A 24,180-nucleotide genomic window follows, 5' to 3' on the forward strand; every position below is an offset into this window, starting at 1 on the left:
TTGCAAAAATGAAAACTGAATAATTATGGAACTAACGTGCATTGCTGAGTGCATGTGGAACACACAAAGCTATTCAGTAGATGACCAGTCTCCTTCTTCCAAGCAGGTTTGACACCTGATCCCTCCTCTTTCCAGCAAGCGACATGGATTGCGGGGTTGGGGCTAATGAATGGCTGTTCTTCACTGGGAACCTATGAAATCACTTAGAGTTTGGTGGAGCAGGAGCTCTGCCATTAATTGGGGGAGCTTCCCTCGCCAAATCCATATTCCCCCCACCTCGGAACACTGGGTTTCTGACAGCAGCTCTAGATATATATTCCCCGGAAACCCTTGACCCTGTAGTCTGTTTACCACAGCACTGTTTAGTTACAGTGACGACAACCTACCATATTAAATTGTTTTCATACTGCTCAGTACCGTGATATTACAGGGGATAGGTAGCAGATTCCAGCAACAAACTTCTGCTGCTTACTGACATTTCCCTCTAATTCCATTTTGTCATCACTGGGTGATTGTCAGTTTGAGGACTATGGATGAACACATGCTCCTCTGTGATTTAGCAAACTGGAAGCACTTGGTACGGTTTGGCTCCAGGTCTAGACAGCGGCATAACGAAGCTAGAGGGGGCCTCCCTACAAGGTACGTGGAGGGGCCCCCTAGGGCCTCAATCAGGAGCTCTACAGCCGGAGTACTGTGCTGAGGGGGCCCCATGGAGCTTGGGGGCCTGTGTTAAGAACCTGCTTCTAGGTAACAATGAACACATTAATATTAACAGGAAATTTGCAAGGCAGTCACCTGGTCTTTACTACACATGCTTGCTTAGTGTTATGGCGAGTATGTGGCTGGATCTCAAGCTCTCCTTTGAATACCAAACTAGGCGGGTGGTGGGGACCTGTTTTGGGGTCCTTAAGGGCCTTTGTAAAACTCTGGATTTGCTGCCTGTTACTGCAAGGAAAACAATGGTACACGCCCTTGTGCCGTCTCGCCTTGATTACGGAAATATACTGTACCTAGGCGCTATGGCTGAATGTTTGAATAGACTTCAATGTCTACAGAACGCAGCCGCGCGGCTGGTCCTCATGCAACCGAGGCGGGCCTCCTCAAGGAAGGATCTGGCGGCTCTTCACTGGCTTCCCATTAGGGAACGGGTGCTGTTTAAGGCACTTTGCGTTTGTCATCGCATTTCCCAGGGTATGGGTCCGGCATACTTGGCTGACCTGATCACCCGCTATGCTCCCACAAGACTACTTAGATCCTGTGGGACGGGCCTGCTACTTGTTCCCAAGGTCCAGAAGGCTAGGATGGGGGGCCGGTCGTTTTGTCGCCTGGCTCCTCAGAACTGGAACAAACTTCCTCTGAGCCTTAGGTTAGAGGTCTCTGAGGTTACGTTTAGGAAAGACTAAAAACTCATCTCTTTCAGCGCTTGTAGGGTCTCTTGAGTTGTCCAGATTCTTCTGTGGTTCAGGTTCTTCTGTATTCAGCCTCATCACAGCGCGGGGACACACCAGCTGGTGTAACCAGGCGCTTTACAAATGCTCATATTATTATTATTATTATTATAGGGTGACCAGAATTTTAAAGCAAAAAAACGGGACATTTCACAAACATTGAAGAAAGACTACAAGTGTGCGTCAAGCGAGTGCACAGAATACACCGCTCCTCATCGCAGAGTTACAAAACAGGCAGTAAGAACATACATACGATGCTATTTTTAAACCCAGTAGCTTGCATGTGAATTAAATTGCTTTCTTGGAACAACTGCTAACTATCCCCGCTTTGAAAAACATAAAAAACACCTCCCCTCGTTTTTAGTCGACCCTCTCCAAAAACCGGGACATTAGCTAAACTTCTCGAAATCTGCCCGGACAGCCGGTGAAAAACGGGGACCATCCTGGCAAATCTGGGACGCCTGGTCACCCTGGGCGAATATCCAGATGCAAACACCTTATTTACAAGATCATGGTCCAGCACCTGAACCCTTAATGTACATCGCTGGCCACTGCCTGGCCATCTCTCAAATAAGAAAATATATGCACCTTTGCTAACATTGTTCCTGATGAATAATTTATTTCCTCTTCAAATTCATTATTTCTCAACATGTCCCCTCTCATGCCCTGAACATTCCCTAAAAGACTGGAAATATCAGAGACGTTATAGGAATTGATCGTCATAACAAGAGTGGGGCACTCAATGCCAGAACAGACGGAAAAACGTTTTTGGAAAGTTCACGTGCTGTGACCTTCCTATTACAAAGATAAAGACTCTCCAGAGAGAACAGCATATCTCCCCAAACAAATCTTACAGAGGCTAGTGACATTATCTGCTATAGTATGGTATTCAGTGAGCTAAGACTGTGTGGCAAAAGGCCAAGCAACACTTAAGTCAGGATTACACTAAAACTGGTGATACCCAAACTCTCCAAGAGGCCCTTGACTACCATTGCAGAGTATGTTTATTCTAGCAGGTGGCCATCTACCATGTTGAAAGCGAAATATGCAACCAAGGGCCAGATGTACAAACAGGCAGGCCACAAACAGTAGGAGCATACTGCACACCAACGTTTGCGATGTGTCTGAAATTTTGTAATAAACTTCTGTACTAACAGGTTACACTGCAATATTCCTATTTATAGGGGGTTGCAGAGTAACTGTTCGTAATGAATATTAATTAGGTGGACCGCTATTTGCTACCCTCTGCAATCGGCAACAAACATGATGGCTTGGAAAGAACAGCAAACTATTAATATAGCTGCGTTCCAAATAGAAAACATTTAAAAAACAGTTGGAGTTCCTTAAAGTAAAAGGTGTTGCTTTAACAAAAATAAAAAAGGTTTCCTCTTTGGAAAGACATTGGGGGAGCAGGCAATGGTCGTGTGGCACAATTCTCTGAGACAAAGCGGTTTTGTGAACTTCTTTGAGGTGTCAGAAACTTTTCAATGGTTGGCGACTGCAACTGTGATCACAAACCATTGATGCATACTTTTGCGAAGTGAAATTAGGAGATGATGCCCCTTTCACACCGCCTCCTAATTGTGATTAAGAATGAGTTGCTAAACCCCTTTTTGCGAGCTACAATGTCTTTTACCCATCGCGAAAGGTTTTTAGAACATGGCCAAACACCATTTACACCATTTACCAGTCGCAAACCCTGTGATTGTGCTAATCACACGGGTTGAGACTCTAAAATGGTCCTGTGCATCGGACTTCACATCTCTGTTATGAGAGCCAAGATGCTGTCAATGGCCATCCAATAAGAGATTTATTTTTATTTGACGAGTTTTATATAGCGCTGGCTAGACACGGAGGTATCAGAGAGCTTCACATGAGGATTATCTAGTTACAAAATTACGTCAGTTACAGGAGCCTGGTATAACATTGGGAAAAAACAGTGTTACACAGTAAGATGAGATTGCTAGAGCATAGCTTAAGCACATACACACATCCTATGGGGTATAGAAAGAAGAGAGGAAAAGTAAAATGGGGTTGGAATGAAGATCGGGTTAGGAAAGACCGGCAAGGGGGAATGTAATTCAGGGGAACTAAAAAAGACATAGAGAAAGTCAAACAAGCTGGCTGATTTATCAGAAGGGGGGGGGGGGAGACAAGGCAGGGAGACGAAGGAAAGTCTGCCCAATGTCCGGCTGGTTAGGTGGATGAACCTGGGCAGTTCTATTTAGACAACCACATCAAAAACTAAGCGCTACAGTGGTTGCAAATTTGAGATTTTTTTTATATATCTTGACAGGAGTGGGATAGACTACATTGTTTTGTCCTCTGATCTAACTGCACTTTTGAGGAACTATAATGTTGAAATCTTCGGCATAAGTGACCATAACCCGCTTGTCATGGTCCTTGATCTAGACCCCTTTTACTCCGAAGGATCGAAGGAGAAATGGCTCTTAACTTATTCATGGAACAAAGGCACTAGTAAAAATGGGAAAGGGTAGATAAGGAGGCTTTTTTGCATAGCCCGATTAAATATAATATACAACTAATCTTATATTTAACTTCCCTTGATGAAGCGCCTGAGAATATCTTAATGCTGGATCTTAATACCAACCTTGACAAATCATTTGTCTTGAGCATAGGCCCAAAGATTTTTAAAACAAGAACATACAATTAGAAGGCTAGGTAATCTCCAAAGTAACAACTCTTACTTATTAATGATTTCCCCTTACCTCGCAGTTACATTGTAACAGTATGTTTAACACAAGGGTAGAGCAATGCCGAAGAGCTATGGTCCGTCTTTAGCTTTGCACGCCGACTCAGACACAAACCAGTAAAAGAGTTAGTCAACATCTACACAAGCAAGTGTGTTTCAATGGCAAAGTATGGAGCTGGTGTTTGGGGTTATAAAGGTGCAAACCAACTGTAGTGCATGAGCCGCTTTAGTGGTCTGATGATCTTTGATGACCCTCGATCACCACCATTGTGTACTGATTTTAGTGTGCTATGTTACTTTAGCCTTAATGTAGGATGGTCTTGCATTAGAATAATCTTGCCAAAGAATAGAAGGTGTGGGATGTCGAGGTGCAGAGTTGTTGGTGATGGTGCACACATGTGCTCCATAGGGGATACTGAGGGATTAAGGGCATAGTGTTATTTGAGTTAGGTGAATTATGACTTTAGCCTATTGGCTTTGACGTGGTATAATAGTATTCTGCTTTCCAAGTAGTAGAGGCCTATGCTTGAGCAACTCCATATTATTCTAAACTGCAGCCATCTTCTGAGCCTCTGTAGGTGAGAGGTGATATTTGAGATTACATGTGTTGTTCATCGGCAGTAGACCAGAGCAGACCAGTTCTTATCAGGAGGAATGTGCCTTCTTCGCATTGGCGCCAGAACAAAAGCTTGGCCAGCTGCTGTTGGGTGCTTGGTGTGGAAAAGTACAGGAATCTTGTGTGAAAGGTAGGCGGGTTCTTCCAGAAGCTTCGATAGAGGATAGAGTTCTATATTAGAGAAGGGGGTCCGAGAGAGCAGAAAGAGAGAGAGTTTCTGAGAGGCAGAGAGCTTCTGAGATGCTGAGAGATGCTGATATGCTGAGCTGAGATGCTGGTCTGGTGTTTTGGCGGTCTGATGATACCTCACGGTGCAGACGTGCAGACGTGTGTGTGCCACAGAGAGTCCGGAACCAACTAGTGAGGCAAAGAGAGACGGACCCTTCTTCAGATGACAAGACGCCTAAGATTATGGTGAGGTGTTCGATGTATATCTAACTTTATCTAATTATGCTTTTATTTTCAGGCTCTATGTATATCTATGTGCTGATGATTGCTGCTAATGTGTACTGTGATGTTTAGTTATTTCTTTCTTTTGTCATCCTATTATCATGTAATAAAGAAACCCTAGAGCATATCATTTGTTGGTATTCCTTGTGAGGGAAGGTTGAGACCCCTTTTTTACCAAGTACTTACAGAGGGATGGGCGATTCCCCTCTAATGGGTAATTGTTGATACGGAAGGGAAAGTGCCTCCCATCAGGGATGTCTAAATTACATTGCTAGGAGGAGCATGCGCTGTGTACCCTCTTAGATTAGGAGGTGTTGTGAATTTCTGCGTACCCTCTTGGATTGGGAGGTGTTGTGACTTGTTGTAATTTGCGAGCTCCTCAGCAATGGTCTTATATGTTGTCAGTGTTTATTCCTTTCTTGGGTAAGTATTGTGAAATGTGGTGTCTTTCTGTAACCTGAGAAAGGGTGTGGTAAGTAATGACCTGGTGACTGACAGAAGCACCAAAACATACAGAGAAACACGTCAATACAATTGGCGTAGTCGGCAGGATATGAACGTTAATTTTAAAAGGGGAAAATATTGTTGGGTTTTTTTGCAATTGAAAGCAGACTCTCAGATATCAGTTGATTTATTTGCATGGGGGTAACGCCCATATGGTGTTCTTTCTCATGAGTGAGCTAATTGTGTTTGGTTGAATGAGAATTGCTGTGTGTTTAAATGTGTTTTGTATAAAGGGCTTGTGAATAGCTTTTTACGTTAGGCAGAAAGGGCGGGATCCCTTACAGTGTTCAGTAAAAAGAAATGCATTTAAAATGTGCGCAGCTGCAACGTGAATGTACCATCTCAGAATATCACCCTGAAAGGTGGGATGATGTTTGAGGCAGAGATAGTGGGGTTATTTTTATTGTGTTGTTTAACGTGCAGTCACAATTTGAGCATTTGCCAAAAGAGCTGAAGGAAATGTTAATTGATGTCCAGTGTGAAAATATTCCTTTGACAACAGACTTAAACGTACATGATTTACATGTGAAAAATGTTACAGAAAATCTGGTCAGGTTGCCAATTACACAGGCTGTTTTAATTAATTCTTCCGAAGAGAGTTTTCAGTCAGATAAGAAGACCCGTGTTTTAGAATTAATCACCAGTGGTGGAAATAAATCAGACCTAACAGTGCACGATACATTTTGCTTTAAAAGAAAAATGCAGGCATATGATTTTGAAAGTGTACAACAGCGAATTGAGTATGACCGGCTACTTCCAGGTTTTAAAAATGTATTTTGTGATTTTACCCAAAAGCAAAGTGCCCATTTTAGAAATTCAGATGCTGCACAAAGGCCCATGACTATGTGCTTTGGCAAACTAAAAGATACTGGACAAAACAGCGTGAGAGGAAATGTGATTTGCTTATGGGAGGTCGCACTAGTGGTAAAATGGCCCTTATAGACAGAATAGCAGTTGGGGAGGATTTCACAGAAGCAGGGTTGGTGACCCCAACAACTAATGTTTAAAATGATTTTATGTAGCTGGTGCGCAAATGTGATAATTCTTTGCCCATGATGGTTGACTGTTATAAATTAAACAAACATAGACCTTCTTTGACTGATGCTACCCCAGATAGTACAGAAATGTAATGTGATGTTGTTCTGCAACTTTTTAAGGTTGTCAATGTTTTATACATGACAGTTTATATTTGCTTGAATTAGCTAAACAGAAGAGCAGAGCATTTAGAAATAGAACCCAGTATTTTAATGGGAGTCAACAGAGGTTGAGTCTGTTTTTGTGTATTAGACGAAAGTAAGGGTTTTTTTGACATCATGCTGTTCCATGTACGAATGGAAAATTTCACAGCTTTTGGGTTGGTAACGGCTGGGTACTGACATGCTTTGACCTTGAGGAGATAACATGCATTCCACAGAACCTCCTCTTTCTCGGGCTCTTTGTAGGGGAGGGGGGCGATTGCAGGAGTAGTCTCTTCTCTTCTCTGTTTGTTATGTTTGGCGAGCACCCAAATTGTGTCCATGGAAGAGCTCTGTGTCAAGACTTTAAAGCTTCCTTTAATTGGAATGATAGGGAGGCTTGCACAAAGGTGCAGGCTTCATCACTATCATGCCCCATCCCTATGAGGAGGTAGGCAGAGCAGACAGAAATTGGCAGCGTCTCAATTTTAGATCGCGGAGAGCTGCAGGGAAAGGAGGGGTTGCGAGGAAGAGAGCAGCCCGTCTCCTGCTTGTTATGGTTGATACTGAGCCAGCTCTGAGACGCGGACATCTCTGGAAGGGAGGGGTAGGTTAGCAAGGAGAAGAGCGTACAGTTGACTGCCCCAGCCCTTCTGGCTTTGTAAGGAAAAATTAGATTTTGCCCAAATAAACTTAGAGAATATAATGCAGGTAGCATTCTTAAGCTATTCCCCAGATCTAGAGGAGAACTTTGCAGACAGAAATTAAAATATTGGACTTTGAGAGATGTAAAAAGAAAATTATGTGCTTTTGAATCGAAGTTTTTTGCAAGACATGTGATACTTGTTTATCGTTTCAGGTTGCTGGGATGGGCTGCGAGTGATTCTTTGCCCCGCCCTGCTTGTTTTTTTGTCTTTTTTATTTGTCTTTTTTATTTTTTATTTTTTTATTTTTTGAAATTGGAAGTCTCCCAAGCCTGGAGCCAGACCGGAGCGGACGGTGATGTCCTGTGGCTGATGGCAGAGGGGAGCTGATGATCTATGGAGGACCAAATCTGATGGGGTTCTTCCTTGCCGAGGGGATACTGAGGACGTTGGATGCCAGAGAGCTGTCATCTACATAGATGGACTGCTTCTTTCTAAGCGACAAAGGGTTCGGCAGAGTGTTCTGCAATTGGAACTGTCCCCTTCGAGTGAGGCTGACTTTAACAGAATGAGAACTGTGTCTTTCGCACAGGAGAACTGCTTGTGCACCCTGACAAGTGACAGTGGTGTTTTTTTGTTTTGCTTTTTTCACAGAAAAGAACACTTTTTTCCCATAGAGACTTTGTACTGCACTTAGAGTAGATATTTTCTGAGCTACAGTTGGCTGCCTTGGCAGTAGAATTTGCAGTTTCCTTATTAGAGGTTCAAATGACACAAGCTGAATTATTTTGAGATATTTTACCTGAGTTATGAAGTTTCATAAGTACAAAAAGAGAAAATCAGTTCATTATGATCTGCTTTGAAGTCAATGTTTTTAAGTAGTCACTTTAACACAAGAGTTATTGCTTATGTTTTTGATTCTGTGGTGCAGTTTTTACTCTTTCAAATATGACCTACAGTCTTGAATGTTTCACTCTGACAATTTAGTTTTTAAGGTTTTGCCTTTAAATGAGACATGCAATGTTTCCATGACAATCAGATCTTCAGTTAGGTTTTATTCAGTTTTTGGTGATTATGCATTGATACTGCTTTTACAGTTACCAGATATTGGGTCCCAATGCTAGTTTTGTATTTCAGTCATGATATTCAGTTGCTTGTTACTTTGCAATGCTGCCAATTTTGCAGTTAAAAGATGCAGTCATAGCTGTGCCTTTAGTTCAGTGGTTTTATTTTTGATATATGTGATTGGTGATGTTCAAGGGTCAAGGGGTGCAATGTAGTGCATGAGCCGCTTTAGTGGTCTGATGATCTTTGATGACCCTCGATCACCACCATTGTGTACTGATTTTAGTGTGCTATGTTACTTTAGCCTTAATGTAGGATGGTCTTGCATTAGAATAATCTTGCCAAAGAATAGAAGGTGTGGGATGTCGAGGTGCAGAGTTGTTGGTGATGGTGCACACATGTGCTCCATAGGGGATACTGAGGGATTAAGGGCATAGTGTTATTTGAGTTAGGTGAATTATGACTTTAGCCTATTGGCTTTGACGTGGTATAATAGTATTCTGCTTTCCAAGTAGTAGAGGCCTATGCTTGAGCAACTCCATATTCTAAACTGCAGCCATCTTCTGAGCCTCTGTAGGTGAGAGCTGATATTTGAGATTACATGTGTTGTTCACCGGCAGTGAACCAGAGCAGACCAGTTCTTATCAGGAGGAATGTGCCTTATTCGCATTGGCGCCAGAACAAAAGCTTGGCCAGCTGCTGTTGGGTGCTTGGTGTGGAAAAGTACAGGAATCTTGTGAGAAAGGTAGGCGGGTTCTTCCAGAAGCTTCGATAGAGGATAGAGTTCTATATTAGAGAAGGGGGTCCGAGAGAGCAGAAAGAGAGAGAGTTTCTGAGAGGCAGAGAGCTTCTGAGATGCTGAGAGATGCTGATATGCTGAGCTGAGATGCTGGTCTGGTGTTTTGGCGGTCTGATGATACATCACGGTGCAGACGTGCAGACGTGTGTGTGCCACAGAGAGTCCGGAACCAACCAGTGAGGGAAAGAGAGACGGACCCTTCTTCAGATGACAAGACGCCTAAGATTATGGTGAGGTGTTCGATGTATATCTAACTTTATCTAACTATGCTTTTATTTTCAGGCTCTATGTATATCTATGTGCTGATGATTGCTGCTAATGTGTACTGTGATGTTTAGTTATTTCTTTCTTTTGTCATCCTATTATCATGTAATAAAGAAACCCTAGAGCATATCATTTGTTGGTATTCCTTGTGAGGGAAGGTTGAGACCCCTTTTTTACTAAGTACTTACAGAGGGATGGGCGATTCCCCTCTAATGGGTAATTGTTGATACGGAAGGGAAAGTGCCTCCCATCAGGGATGTCTAAATTACATTGCTAGGAGGAGCATGCGCTGTGTACCCTCTTAGATTAGGAGGTGTTGTGAATTTCTGCATACCCTCTTGGATTGGGAGGTGTTGTGACTTGTTGTTATTTGCGAGCTCCTCAGCAATGGTCTTATATGTTGTCAGTGTTTATTCCTTTCTTGGGTAAGTATTGTGAAATGTGGTGTCTTTCTGTAACCTGAGAAAGGGTGTGGTAAGTAATGACCTGGTGACTGACAGAAGCACCAAAACATACAGAGAAACACGTCATTACACCAACTACAACGGGTTTTATCTCACATTATTTCGTTTAAACCTATTAATTTTTTTTGTGGCATTTCCCAGACAGGGTGATAGGATTTCCTCATTGCCAAACTGTCCTTGTGATCATGTCTCCCTTCAGAACACTGTGCACGTTATACTTTTTTATCAGTTATATTCCTGTCCACATAAACATTATCTGGTACCAATGTTGCACATTACTAGTATCAGACACCACAAAGAAGCCTTAGTGTATTTGCACCATCTGAACAATTTAAAAATATGTGCTGCTGTGGCAAATTCTATCCGCCATGCCTTGGCTATCTAGAAACAGATATGGCACTTTACAAACTATTTTGTGATCTGTTTTAAGGTTTTTATCAGGTGATTAGTGTATGAGCATTGATTTTATATGCATTTTTATTGTATATTTTGTTTTTGTATTTGCATTGTTCTTTCTATTGATGTGCATTTTAATGGCTTTTAAGCCGAATAAAGTTTAATGATGATGATGATGATCTATCTTGACAGCTGAATAATACAGATTTACAATAAAGGTACGCTAGCAATTACCGGATACACTACAATCATTACATTCCTGATTAAAGTTGGCTTTGTATTGAAATTAAATAAAGTAAGAGTTGTACAGCCAATCTCATATTACAAGAGTGAAAGTAAAGGAAAATAAATGTTGCTTCATGTAGTAAAGCGCCTAATTCTTACCACCAATATCTGCCTTGTGAAGCATGGTAACCTTCTGTGTGTCCAAATTAAATAAAAAAATGTGTCCCTCTAGGCAGCCGACATATAAGTTAGATGTTGAACTCCAGCACTGAGAAGCAGGACGGACTGTAGGTTGGATCTCTTCTTTTGGCTTAAACACAAAAAACACCATATGAAAATGAGTATACATTTGAATGTTGGAGACATTTTTGTTTTGTGTGGCGACATTCAAATATAATGAAAGGAATATGCATCATTAACTCTAATTTGCATGCCCTTTACAGTGGAGAATGTATACATGTCGAGGACTCTGCACATTAATTCAGATCTAATCCAAGAGGTCAGTCACTCATTGCTGGTTGTTCATTTCCCAAGATACAGTCAATGAGCTTCGGGGGACTCACTGTGACCCTTCTCTGGGCCACTTCCTCACCCTAGCCCAGGGATGCCAGAGCCATAGGGTGGACAAAGTCCCGCCCATGGTCCTGGGTTACCCTACACACCTGTTCTGGTGGGTACTGTCGTGGGGAAACCGACCATGGTTTGACTGGTACAGGTATTCGTCAGAGCACTGACAGGAACTTCATTCACTGTGATCTGGTGAACGCGATGGCTCCCACCCTCTGGAATCACATGCTTGCCCGCTGGGTCCACCTCCCAACTAAGAGACACTAAGTCATGCTTTTCCCTCGGCTCCTGTAAATTACCTCTCATGGAGGCCACATTCGCCATTCCTGTGGAGTTTCCACCAGTGGGTGGTCTCCAGGTAGAAACACTAAGTCATGCTCTTCCCTCGGCTCCTGTAGATTGCCTCTCATGAAGGCCACATTCGCCATTCCTGTGGAGTTTCCACCAGTGGGTGGTCTCCAGGTAGAGACACTAAGTCATGCTTTTCCCTCGGCTCCTGTAGATTACCTCTCATGAAGGCCACATTCGCCGTTCCTGTGGAGTTTCCACCAGTGGGTGGTCTCCAGGTAGAGACACTAAGTCATGCTCTTCCCTCGGCTCCTGTAGATTACCTCTCATGAAGGCCACATTCGCCATTCCTGTGGAGTTTCCACCAGTGGGTGGTCTCCAGGTAGAGACACTAAGTCATGCTCTTCCCTCGGCTCCTGTAGATTACCTCTCATGAAGGCCACATTCGCCATTCCTGTGGAGTTTCCACCAGTGGGTGGTCTCCAGGTAGAGACACTAAGTCATGCTCTTCCCTCTGCTCCTGTAGATTACCTCTCATGAAGGCCACATTCGCCATTCTTGTGGAGTTTCCACCAGTGGGTGGTCTCCAGGTAGAGACACTAAGTCATGCTCTTCCCTCGGCTCCTGTAGATTACCTCTCATGAAGGCCACATTCGCCATTCCTGTGGAGTTTCCACCAGTGGGTGGTCTCCAGGTAGAGACACTAAGTCATGCTCTTCCCTCGGCTCCTGTAGATTACCTCTCATGAAGGCCACATTCGCCATTCCTGTGGAGTTTCCACCAGTGGGTGGTCTCCAGGTAGAGACACTAAGTCATGCTCTTCCCTCGGCTCCTGTAGATTACCTCTCATGAAGGCCACATTCGCCATTCCTGTGGAGTTTCCACCAGTGGGTGGTCTCCAGGTAGAGACACTAAGTCATGCTTTTCCCTCAGCTCCTGTAGATTACCTCTCATGAAGGCCACATTCGCCATTCCTGTGGAGTTTCCACCAGTGGGTGGTCTCCAGGTAGAGACACTAAGTCATGCTCTTCCCTCGGCTCCTGTAGATTACCTCTCATGAAGGCCACATTCGCCATTCCTGTGGAGTTTCCACCAGTGGGTGGTCTCCAGGTAGAGACACTAAGTCATGCTCTTCCCTCGGCTCCTGTAGATTACCTCTCATGAAGGCCACATTCACCATTCCTGTGGAGTTTCCACCAGTGGGTGGTCTCCAGGTACAGACGGAGTCCCTCTGTCTGTGCCTTAACTGGGAACAGGCAAATCACTTGGGCTCCAAAAAGGGTGCCCTGTGCCTGTGCCCATCAGAACCTCCCCTCCCCTTATTTTCAGAATAGGCATGGGTATCCTCCCCACACGAGTTTGGGCCCTTTTTGGAACTTAACGGAGTTACCCAGGAACTCTACCTTGCTCTGCTGGAGTGAGGACACCTGAACCAACTTCTTGGGGACACTCCCTTTCACCCTGGTGCTGAGATCTGCTTCCTTCACAAGCTCTCTGAGTACAGACAGCTTAGAATATACTAGGTGTTGGTGCAGCTCTGGGAAATAATTAACGAACGTGTGCTCTTTCAAAAAGGTTGTACAGCTCCCCATAAGTTCCCACTTTACTTACCTTTCACCCAACCATCGAATTACTTACAGGAATGCTCCACATAATCCATCCAAGACTGGTGAGACAGCTTCTTGCTGTCTCTAAATGTGCTTTTTTGGGGTAAGAACATATTTCACAACCAGAGTTTCTTTCATCAGGACATACTCCATCTGATCCTCCTTTCCCACTGCCACGATCATATCCCTGCCTGAAGTGGGCAAATATTTGCACAAATTACCTGCCCAATCCTCCTTACCATCACCTCATAGGTCTTAAACCATTTATCATTGTCAACAACCACTGCATAGTTAGGCCAGGTATTTGGGGATGTAGACCCTCCTACCTCCTCTACTTCTGTATCATTGCCACCATCCTCACTGGACTATGTGGCTCTCCTGGCCTTCACATCCAGTTCTACCGGACTGAATTTATGAGCCAATAAGGCCTTTTTATCTTTAAAGGCCAAACTTTTCTCTCCAAGGCTCTCTCAGACCTCTTTTCCTCCAAGGTCAATTCTGCTTTTGTACTCTTGAGCAGCCAGATTTATCTTGGCCAGCTGCAGCTTCAGCTCTGTCCCTCTCTCTCTGCCTTCCTGTTGTCCAATTCTTCAGGGGTCAGGTTGCTAGAGGACACATTGCTCTCTGCTCTAGATCCATCAGGGGATCTAACTCCTGTGGCCCATCTCCGTTCTCTAGCTCTGGGGCCATGTCTAGGGTATTTTCTCCTTCTTCTTCCTCTTTATCCTCCTCTTCTACATCATCATCATCATCCTCCTGCTCCTATGATGTAGACTGCAGCAGGCAGACTTTCTCCCAGGCGCTGAGGGCTATCTGGTGTAGGAGAGTAGGGTCTGCTTCCTATGGTCACCCCCACTTTTTGTTTTGCTTTACTGGTTTTCGACGTAGATGTGAGTGTGGGCCTGCTAATCAGACCCACAGCCCAGATGCACTCTCTCTAAATTCACACCATGTACCCTAGGTACATCCACAATTGGGAATTGGTTCACCTTGTCAGCCCCTGTAAAAGTGTACCCTAGGTACTCAGGGCATAGGTGTAACCAAGGCCTACCAGGGGCTGCAGCATGTATTATGCCACCCCTGGCTGGCCACTCAAACTGACACAACTGGCTGATCACTCAGCTGGGGAAAGGTTGTGTAATCACCCCTTGCTTAGATATAGTATTCCTATATCTACCCTTTTATATAGACACACAGTAACCTATAAGTCACTCCTATGGCAGGCCTTAACAATCCTGGAGGCAGAGTGCTTGGTTATGTGTGAGATGGTGCTCTAGCAAGAGCTGAGCCTGTCTGCGGCTTGCGGAACCATGTCCTTATAGCTGTTCTATGATATCGCCATACCATATACTCTTAAGTGCATTATAAATTTTATAATCCTCACGGTTGTATGGTAACTTTGGTTTGGCTTTATCTAAACATGTCGTGTAAGGTGTCATACGTTTTGGCGACGGGGGGTAGCATTCCACCCTTCTAGAGGGAGAAGACATGTTGTTGCTGACTATCCCGGTTAAAGTTAATCGGAGCCCCAGCGTCACAAAATGGACGCTGCTGCCACAGACACAAGTTTGACCTCCTGCTGCTGGGAGTCCTTCCAGTCATGGAGGTTTGGACAATAGGTTTCCTGCCTGGAGAGGTGCGAGCACCACCCCAGACAGGACTTTGTGTATTAGGACAGGGAGGGCTGAATAGATTGAGACACTGCCTGGGTCACACTAGGTGCTCAATGCATAGTCCAGTACAAACCGGTGCTGGGGCACTCCAGCCCCAGCTCTGGCGCGAAACTGGACAAAGGAAAGGGGGTGTAACCACCCCCGTTCCTGGTCCCACCCATGGGAGGGACCTAGAAAGTAATCCAGCCCCTTTTAGTTGTATAAAGGTAGGAGCTGAACCCCAGGATTTTTAGATTTGATCCTGAATTCAAACTTGAAACGAAACTCTGGACCTTCGACATTCTGCTGAAGCTGAAGACTGAAGAATCTCCCTTGTGGCCAAGGAGTGACCACCCTGGGCAACCAGGCACCATCCAGCAAATCAACGGCTTGCTTTGTCGACGCTCCCGCCGGGACACGAGCACAGAGCCTGACAAGACCCAGACTTCCAGACCTCTCTGACCCTCTCTTCACGTCTGCAGCATAGCTGAGATCCGTGGAGGCGACGAGACACGTGGGACCGGACATCTTGAAAAGTCCACGACTTGCTAACTGTGCAGCTCCTGAGGTATCCTCGCAGCTGTGCACTGGGGATTGAGAAGCCCCGAATGCGAGCTCCACCTGCACCGAAGATCAGCCCTCCACACTCCACGAGTTCTGGGTGGGGCCTTTCTCCTTGTGTTCTGCTTGACGCGTTGTCCGGTTGCTGGCCTATTGGCTAATAGCCTCTGTGACGACAATCCTTTTGAATCACCTCGCTGGTCTGATTGCTTCAGACTGGCCCTTGCCTCCCTGCAAAGGTGAGGCACCTCAGACCTTGCTGGTCTGCATCAGAAGCCTTCTTTGTATCCTGCGTGGGTTGCCTTTGCCAAGGCTTGTTGACTCCAATCCGGCGGTCGACCCCTCCATCTGTGAGAACCTTCGTGGGACAGCTCCTCTCCAGCATCTGGTTGTCCTCGACGCCTCCTGGTCCGCGTGGCTGAAGAGACAAGCTTCACGACAGCACCTGATTGCTCTTCGACGTCGCCTGGTTCCTTCCTGGTTCCACCCGGTCACTGGCTAGTGACCCAGACTCTGTCCCCTCTGCTTTCAGGTCTTCTTCATCCTCGATCCACCCTTGGATCCGTCCGGACATCTTCCTCCTGGTCGCCTGCAGCATCTTTCTTCACAGGCTCCATAGACTCCAACGGCGAAACCCGACACATCTTCACACCTATGCACCTGCTTACTGTGGGTGAGGTAACGCGAGTACTCCAGTGCTCCCAAGGGTATTGACTATCCAAGTGTCTAGGTTTTTAGTTGTTTCCTTCTAGCTAGACCGGAAGGGTCCTAAATCCTTCTTTTTCTAAACTCTAAGTCCCCATTGACTTAACATTGACTTTCGCATGTGTGTAAAGACACTGCACGCGCCACCTGTGGGCCTCCTACTCCTAACCTAAGGGTCAGATAGTGTAGCCTCAGCGATTCTCTAGGCCCTAGGCCTTTCCTTTTCTCCAGTCGTGGTTATTATACCACTTCCTTAATATATGGTTCTACACGCCCCTAGGGCCTAACTGTAAATTGTGCTATTTAAAGTATTTCTAAGAGTAACTTGTTATGTGCTTTTGCCTCTGACCTCATAAAGAGTTCAGAGGAGTGTGTTAGTAAATAAATACATATATATTTTATATATATCCTGTGTGGTGTCCTTTCATTTGATATTCAAGGGGTTCCATATGGTAAAACAGCTGGCTTTACACGCCCTCAAGAGTCTTTTAGCCTAAGACTGTTCTGTCCACGCTACCACTAGGATAGCTGGTCTATAAAGGTTGACTTACAACCATCACCATAAGGGTTGTTTGGACTGGTGCAAGGTGTTCACTATAATAGTGAACATCATATACCAGGCCAACTTCTCACATCTGGTACTCCAGTTTCTTGTTGCCCATGGCTATCTTCAGCCCTTTCTCCTAGCAAAACATTTTTAGCTCTGCCACAGTAAAGCCTTCCATGTTGTTGATGTCTCCCTTTGCATATCAAATATCACAGCCAAAAAGTATGAGGCAGGAAATAATTTGGAAAAAGGACACAACTGCCCAATTAAAAAGGAGGGGAATTTGAAGAAATAATGGATTTTGCTGTGAGATTATACAAGGGATATTTGGTTTTACACAAATCACTGAATGGTACGGCACAAACAAAAGTAATGGATCCCACCACTCAACACCAATGTAAGAAAGTGGGTTATTAGTTAAAAGTTTGAGATCCCCACTCAAGTAAAAAACAATCCTGGTCAGTGTGAGTCACAAAAGTCACTAAATAAGTCTGTGCTTAACCTTCTGGTAGCTTGGCACAAAAGCAGTCAGGCTTAACTTAGAGGTAATGTGTAAATGTTTATGCATAACTCAAACAGCAGTAAAGTGAAAACACAACACAAAACAAATTCCAAACCAATTTAGGTAATACAGTACATTTTAATAAATAACATGACACCAGAACAACAAAACTCCAATCCCCAAAACGAGCGTTATACATTTTTAAAGATTTCAATAAAAATAGCACCAAAAAGCAGAAAGCACCAATCACGGTTATCTGGTCTTGCTGAACCAGGGCAAAGTCAAAAGTTCAGGTGGACCGCGATGAGTGCCAGTTGGATATAGGGACCAGGGTCCTCCTGGTGGAAAGTTTACTTTGTAACTCAGTCCTCTTTCACGTGAGAAGCACTCGTCGACAAGGTCAGCAGTGGTCAGGCTGCATGGTGGGTCCGGAGAGGGGCTTGTTAACTGCGGGTTGCTGAAGTATCAGGCCTTGGTTGAAACGTCACATTGATGGTGCGGTTGTCATAAGTGCAAAGAGCTGGTCGACCACCTGAACTTCGCATTGGAAGGAAATGCGGGCGGTTCTTGTGGACGCAAAGAGCTCTGGGCAGTGACGTCTGTATCCGAGGTCATAATTGCAGTCAGATCCAAGCCCACATTGGCCTCGATGAAGTCAGCTTGCATTCGCGAGGAACTAGAGGACAGTTCTTTTCGATGCAAAGATTCTAGATCCTCTTGTTAATCACTTGGAATCCAGTTCTTTCAATTTAGAGCTGGAGGAATGCACTCTAACACCCACCAGCCAAGCGTCTAGGACCTGAAGCCACACCTCTTGAGGTTAGAACTCAATCCCTTAAAGGCCAGCAGCAGGGTTCAGGCAGGTCAGTTGGCCCTCGCCAGTTGGACAGTTACAGGTTACAGCTTCTGGAAGCTTGTTGTGTCCCTGTAGCTCAAATAGGAGGTCACCCAACTGACCCCTGGACTCACTTCTGGCATCCTGGTTTCAAGGCAACCAAGTCCAGTCTTCCTTCAGGCTTCAGACAGCATAGCAGTCCTTCTGAGCCTTCACAGGTCCAGGAATGTTCTAATGGAATCAGGTTTCAATTAGGATAGTCTCAGCCAAGATGTTCGCTTCGGTGATATGACATGACAAAAAGAAGTTGTAGAACGTTTGACCGAGTCAACTGCAGCACTAATCGATTGATTATAAATCAATGACCCCTCATTTGCCATTTTTAGGTAATCTTGCTCTCTGTGGGATGGTAAGTCAGACATGAAGGCTTTCATTTCATCCCATATTTCATTGTGGTATCTACTTAAGATGCTGTTGCATTAGTGTTTCTCAAATAAGTGGGTGCTGTGCCACACACTTTTTTGCCAATGGCATCCATTCATTTGCTCTCCCCATATGGAGAAGCCATAAACTGGGGAGCCGAAGCATGGTTATGCCTCATTGACATCATAATGATTGAATCTGGTTTCTGATCGGATTTTAGGAAACCCGGGTCTTGCTGTTAAGGTCTGTATTTCTTTAGGAGTCTTGGTGTGGCCGCTTTTACTAAGGCTGGGGTTGAAACTTATCCTCAACAATATCCATGAGGCCAGGAAGCAGAGGAAGAAGAAGTTATGGAGTAGATTGTGGAGTAGATTTTGGTTGGAGGGTTTTCAAAATCACAGACACTGCTGGCTGGGGTGTATCCACCGTAATATTTAGCTTCAATGCACCCCTCACTAGGGCGTATTGAAAAGTCATGATATCTTCCACTGGAGATACTGTAATCGGAGACTGAGGTGGAGCAGTTGGAGTGTATGATGAATGTGAATTGGAATCAGGTGATTCTGATAGGGATCTTGAGCAAGAGGTGGTCATGGATCTTCCATAAGAAGGAGTCCTTGGTGGCTGAGATCAAATTGGAGAGAGAGCCTTCCATTTTCTAATGGGTGGCATAGATGTGGCCCTAGAAAATTGATGTACAGGAGACAGATGTAATGGTCATATTGCTACCTGTAGAGGATTGTCTGCTGGAATAATAGGACGGTTAGGCGGAAGCTCAGTATCCGTTTGTGGCAACTGAGACTCTGACTGATGAGAACATGATGACTGAGAAGGAGAGCCTAACCATTGCGAAAAAGGGGCTGAATTACTTTTATGTATCCTCGACGTCGAGAGGGGTGACATTGACGTTGAGGAGATTCTCTTTGCAGGAACTGGTGTCATTGACGAAGCACGTCTCTTAGACGTCAACGGAGGTCTTGGCGTCGAGTGATGGAACAATGACACAGACCAATGGGATCTTGGTGTCGTACTGTTGATTTTCAACACTGATCTTAAATGATGCATTGGTGTCGTCGTACACTTCAACGTTGACAGCGTTGATGGTATTCCGTTTGCCATCTTGGATGTCAAGCTATGACGATGATAATGATTTTGCCTCAATGTGGACCCCTCTTTCGATGGCAAACAAGACAGGCCAATACCTTCGACGTAGGTAAATGACATTGATGGAAGTGGTGTTCATGCCAATGTCATGAGGAAGACTTTATGCTCCTAGATCTCCCTCTTTGGGATTCTATATCTGATTTCTGATGCTTTTCTCTAGCGTGATGAGAAGATGGCCTTTCCATTATCTTTCTTTTCCTACTCTCCTGCCTTCATATCCTGCATCCAGTCACACAGTATATTGCCTACTCTGTCTTTAGGTGTCATTTTTGACATTTTAATGCAAATGTAACATCCTTTAGTAAGGTGTGTAGGTGAAAGACACACTACACAGACCTTTTGAGCATCAGTGCTCGTTTTCTTCGTACCACATGATGGGTATGTGGTAAAAAGGGCAGGCATTCTGACTGAAATTCCTGTCAGAAAACCAGGAAAAATAAATGTACTCAGCAATGGATATATCAAATTGTCGAGTACTAAGCTTTTGGAAAAGCTGAATATATGGAGGAAAAATATTTGTAGGTAAAAAGACTGATCAGGTGTTCAGAGATCGTGCCCGAAGGAGTCAGAAAAAAGAATCGACACTCTCAGGCAAACTGCCACTACAGTGCATGGTGGGATAGGGTGCTTCTGAGGTTCTTAAAGGTGGGGGTCTCTTTTTAAATCTCTTCAGTGATAGCCCATCAGGCTGTTTTTCCTTCTTTATATATACAGACAGCCTTTTTTCTTCTATGACACTGTGTTGATCATTCAGAGCCTCTTCTAAACTTTGTCAAGCACCTCTCTCAGCACTCAACAGGAAATGCACCACTGACACTCTACAATTAGACTAGATGGAAAATTACTTTCAGAGATGAACATTCTTCAATGTCCATTTTCTGAACTGTACAACTGCTTTATTTATTTGAATACAACCTTCTGATAGGCTCACGTGATCAGTCTCTCGCCTCCTGATAGGCACATTTGACAGAGTCATAGGCATATTGCCTTCTGGGAGATGTATTACTCCTTTGCAGTGGTCTTTCAAAGTCTTTTTTGCCCTCAAATGGGCTCCATGGTAAGGAGAGTGTCAATCCTCGGTGTTGCAGCCTCACGGTTATGCCGGGCGTATTCCCAGCTCCGTGCCCGCTGTTACGGCGACGGTGCATTCCCCACAGCGTAGGCTGCTGTTAAAATTATTGCTCCAAGTTTCCCAAAGGTCGGGGATGCACACAGGCAACAATTTACATCCTGCCCTCCATTACTCTCGGACTGCCTTGCCGACGCGTTTCGGAAATGTGTTCTTTCTTCATGGGCTTATGGCACAAAGTACGCTGCTATACATCACGCTTTATTTATTTGAATACAACCTTCTGATAGGCTCACGTGATCAGTTGCTCGCCTCCTGATAGGCACATTTGACAGAGTCATAGGCATATTGCCTTCTGGGAGATGTATTACTCCTTTGCAGCGGTCTTTCAGAGATGAACATTCTTCAATGTCCATTTTCTGAACTGTATATATCAATTCAAAATACGAGCTTACTCGCTCGCAACGCCTCTCCCAGCCACTTCTTGACGGCGGTCCGTGATGAGGCAGGCAGCCATGGCGGTTCTCCTTTGCGAAAAACAGCAGTCACGGACACCCACGAGGTTGATGCAGCAAACCAATATTTATTTAAGCACTAGGTCTGGCAAGAATAACACTCAACGCGTTTCAGGATCACTCCCTTGTTCACGAGTGCCTGACCCTACGTTGCTTTCCATTTTATGAAAACACTTGTGACGCCCTTTCACCATAGTGAGTGAAGACAGACTCAACTTGTTATTGACAAACGTAAGATAAACAAAATTACACATGTAATGAGCATAAATGTGAAAAATCATACTTCAAAAAATATTAAGATGAACTGTAAAGCATGTTTTATGTGTCTTAATTTAACGAATTTTATTATTGTGTATGTTCATGCTCATTGTAAATAAAGTTATCACTTAAAGTGACAGTGTGCCACAATATCGCCATTAGCATCCATATTATCACTACTATGTTAACACATATTTTAAATGCATGATAAACGTAGAATGAACATTATAAACCCCAGTGGGTTTTCCATGATTTCACAAAATAAACTTGGACGTCCTGGTGGACTAAATGACATTGTCCTTTAAATCTCGGTGATGATTCTGGCTGCCGATTAAGCCCCAGTGGGCTAATCATAAGTTCGTCTAAGAATGAAATCATGCCCAAGTGGGCTGAGCTTCAAAATTACAAGATATGATGGACACTAGCAATTCTGAACTAAATTTCATCACTGATTCTTCGACTTAATCAAGTCAAGTCTACAATAAACAAAAAATAATATATCACCTTAAAATAAAAAAACAACATAAAACCAGAGTTTACAACATTAATACCATAAAAAACTGTTAAAATTACATCCAGCTCGGCGGCTTTAGACAGTACTGAACAAACTAAGGGGACTCACTAATGTACAGAATTGAGCACTTTACCCTTAAACTGACACAAAAACTGACATTCGATCTGGTAGCCAAAGGACGCCAATCGAGCAACAGATCGGAAGGGTTTCCAAAACGAGGAAGAGCAGGCAGAGGAAAAAGAGGCACCAACAAACCGTCAGGAAATCCAAGCAGCCCAGTGGGAAGTCGAACAAGGGGCCAAATAAAAACGAAGTAACGGAGGAGAAAACGGTAATTAACCTGTCATCTAGGACATTAAGTAAGACTGAAATTGATTTATTGTCTATGGGCCTTTCCTTTTGTCCTCCCAACGACTTTAATTACACACAGAGTCGCATTGACTTATTTTTCTTTACACGGAAATTACGCTTAAAAAAATGGCATGCAACTAGAGTTAACTTTCACACTACCACTCCACTGAATGTAATAAGTGATGTGCAGATAAGTGATGTAGGCCTTTTGCACACTATGAACGTATTAGCAGAAGTAAACTCTAGTAATCTTGATCCAACCACAAGCCTTGACCTCGAGAACATAGCTTTTGATCTGAGCGCAAAGAGTGGGTTTAGACCGATATCTGTTTTTATGCCCCAAATTAGAAACAAGGCTATCGAGGTATTTGAGAAAGGTGTGAGTGAAGAATTGTGGAAAATAGCAAAGCGTAAAGTCACCAATAAATGGAATAATGTTGGTAAAGCTCAAAGAATAGCCCTTGACAATCTTAAAAATGACAACTCTACAGTGATAAAAAAATCCGACAAGGGCGGCAATGTTGTCGTAATGTTAAAAGTCAATTACATTAATGAAGGTCTGAGACAGTTAGCTGAAGCTGACAAGTACGAAAGGAGTAACAGGATGGAATATGAACATGCCAACAGACAATTTCAAACACAGTTATATGAATGGAAGAGGCAGGGGCTTATAGAAGAAAATGAATATAAATTTCTTGAATGTAAATTCCCTAAGCTCCCTGCACTGTATCTATTGCCAAAAATACACAAAGGGCCACTCAATTCACCAGGGAGACCTATTGTGTCGTCGCAAAGGAGTTTTCTAGAAAATGTTTCTAGATACGTTGATTTTTTTCTTCAGGGTTTAGTGCAACAACTCCCCTCGTACGTCAAAGACACCAGTGATTTTTTACATTAATTAGAAAGAATAGAGTGGAAAGAAGAGTACTCTTTACTTACAATGGATGTGTCTAGTCTCTATACTTCTATTCCACATGACAAAGGAGTTGAGGCATGCAGACACTACTTAAGCAATAGATCAGTCTCTTATCTTGCCCATACAGACATGCTACTCGAGATGATTACTATCTGTCTCAAACAAAACTACTTCCTTTTCGACAATAAAATCTTTCACCAAACCCTTGGTACATCTATGGGGACCTGTTTTGCGCCATCTTTTGCAGGTCTCTACATGGGGTATTTGGAGGAGGAAGTAGTAAGCAAATTGGAACAGTTTAAAGACAAAGTCTCAATGTACACTAGGTACATTGATGATATTTTCTGTATTTGGGGAGGAACAGAAGATGAAGCAAATGAGTTTGTCAAGGCACTTAATATCAATTGCTTCAATCTCCATCTTGCATCCCAATGGTCCAAGACAACATTGGAATTTCTCGATCTGAAATTATCTATTGAGAACAACAGAATTGAGAGCTGCCTTTTTAGATAGAACACTGCGGGGAATAGTCTCCTCCATGCGGAGAGCTGCCACCCTGCTGCACTTATCGAAAGTATACCACTAGGAGAGCTCTTAAGAGCCAAACGTAATTGCAGCACGGCAGAAAAGTTTGAACTTGAGTCAGAAATTATGACCGAACGTTTTTTACAACGTGGATACACTCAAAAGACAGTCAACAAAGCTTTGACTGAGGTGTCTAAGCGTTCAAGGGACTCTCTGCTATTTGATGAAACACATGTGAAAGGGAGTGTTAGTAATGAAGACACAAGCCAAACTATAAGATTCATAACTGCGTACAATAAACAAACACATGCTGTGCGGAAATGTTTGAATACATTTTGGCCTGCCTTGGGAACTGACAAAGACCTGGCAGGTTGCATTGGTTCGCATCCACAAATCACATACAAAAGAGCAAGATCCC

General features: G+C 43.9%; 1 protein-coding gene across 1 annotated transcript in view; it reads right to left on the reverse strand.

The window, feature by feature from the left end:
• The window catches only part of CFAP43 (cilia and flagella associated protein 43), a 753,224-nt gene that overhangs the window by 662,024 nt on the left and 67,020 nt on the right, over window positions 1–24,180 (reverse strand). The window contains exon 6 of the mRNA XM_078643733.1: window positions 10,923–11,073. Coding sequence (XP_078499859.1) covers window positions 10,923–11,073 — 151 coding nt within the window. The remainder of the gene's footprint in view (window positions 1–10,922; window positions 11,074–24,180) is intronic.

The sequence above is a fragment of the Lissotriton helveticus genome, chromosome 5_1 (assembly GCF_964261635.1).
Source record: "Lissotriton helveticus chromosome 5_1, aLisHel1.1, whole genome shotgun sequence".
Classification (NCBI taxonomy): Eukaryota; Metazoa; Chordata; class Amphibia; order Caudata; family Salamandridae; genus Lissotriton; species Lissotriton helveticus.